The following is a 1489-nucleotide window of genomic DNA, read 5'->3' on the forward strand; positions in this document are numbered from 1 at the left end:
GATCTCGTATTGCGGACATTTGGATGTATAAAGGATATCTACTAGCTATTTATTAGAGATTTATGGATATCCTATCATGGATATAAGGATATTGAATAGATATCTAACAGATATTATGTTCTGTATGGGTTTTGATGACATTAAACATATTCTTTCAGGACCTTTTTTGTTGGCTCATTATAATCCTAAGTTAACTTTAATTGTTACTGCGGATGCAAGTTCAACGGGAATAGGAGGTGTTCTTTTATAACGCTCTCCAGATGAACATACGAAAGTTGTCTTTCACATGTCAAAAACTTTAACGAAAGCTCAGCAGAATTATAGCCAGATTGAAAAGGAAGCGCTAGCTTTGGTTACTGCTGTAGAACGCTTTCGAAAGTTTATTTTTGGTCGTCATTTTGTTTTGCAGACAGATCATCGTCCTCTTCTAGCTCTTTTTAGGACTACAAAAGGCCTGGATACTCGCACGGCGAACCGTCTTAAACGATGGGCTCTACGTTTAATTGGATACGATTTTGAAATCGAATACGTCAAAACGGAGAATTTTGGACAAGCCGATGCGCTATCAAGACTCATCCAAGAAGATCGACAAGAAGTTGATCCAGATTTGGAAGAAGTGATTGCTTCTCTTCAAGAAGAGGAAACCGAAATTTTTCAAATGACTCAAGAGTCTATCAAGCTTCTTCCTCAAGTTAATCGCCAGCAATTACAACAAGCAATTTTTAGTGACGGAGTTCTTGCTGAGGTCATAGATCGCTTGCAAACTGGCTGGTTGAGATCCGATGCTAAGGATAAACAATTACTTCCGTATTATCGTCGACGCGAGCGTTTATCTGTTGTTGAAAAGATTTTAGTTTCTGATGACAGAGTTGTAATTCTTCGGAGTATGCGCCATATTGTTTTAAAAACTCTTCACATAGCACATCCAGGAATTCGTCGAATGGTTCAACTTGCACGACGATACTTTTATTGGCCCGCTATGCATGATGACATAGAAGCTTTTGTGAAGAACTGTAATCATTGCAGTCAAACTGCAGCAACTCCTCCAAAGGAACCTCTTCATCCACGGTCTGATTCTAAGAAATCGTGGACTCAAATACATATTGATTTTGCAGGACCCATTCATAATCAATGGATTCTCATTGTTGTTGACAGTTATTCTAAGTTTGTCGACGCTGCATGTTTTTCAACAATTACAACGGCTGCAACATGTCGATATCTTCGTAGACTATTTTGTCGATATGGTCCACCAGAAGTTCTTGTATCTGACAACGGAACGCAATTTACCTCTGTGGATTTTGCTCAATTATGTTCTGATTTTAATATTCTTCATCTTCGTAGTCCTCCTGGTCATCCTCAATCAAACGGACAAGCTGAGAGAATGGTGGGCACGATGAAACGTTCTATGTGTGTGGATTCAACTTCACCATTAGAAGAAGAACTTAACCGTTTTGTGTACACATATAATTATACGCCATGTGATGCTGCA

General features: G+C 38.8%; 1 protein-coding gene across 1 annotated transcript in view; it reads left to right on the forward strand.

The window, feature by feature from the left end:
• Positions 1-286: 286 nt before the first annotated feature.
• LOC105449071 (uncharacterized protein K02A2.6-like) overlaps positions 287-1489 on the forward strand; it is a 9796-nt gene continuing 8593 nt past the window's right edge. Inside the window, exon 1 of the mRNA XM_011688067.1 lies at positions 287-1455. Within this exon, the coding sequence (XP_011686369.1) occupies positions 287-1455 (1169 nt within the window). The remainder of the gene's footprint in view (positions 1456-1489) is intronic.

The sequence above is a fragment of the Wasmannia auropunctata genome, unplaced genomic scaffold (assembly GCF_000956235.1).
Source record: "Wasmannia auropunctata unplaced genomic scaffold, wasmannia.A_1.0 LD336078.1, whole genome shotgun sequence".
NCBI lineage: Eukaryota > Metazoa > Arthropoda > Insecta > Hymenoptera > Formicidae > Wasmannia > Wasmannia auropunctata.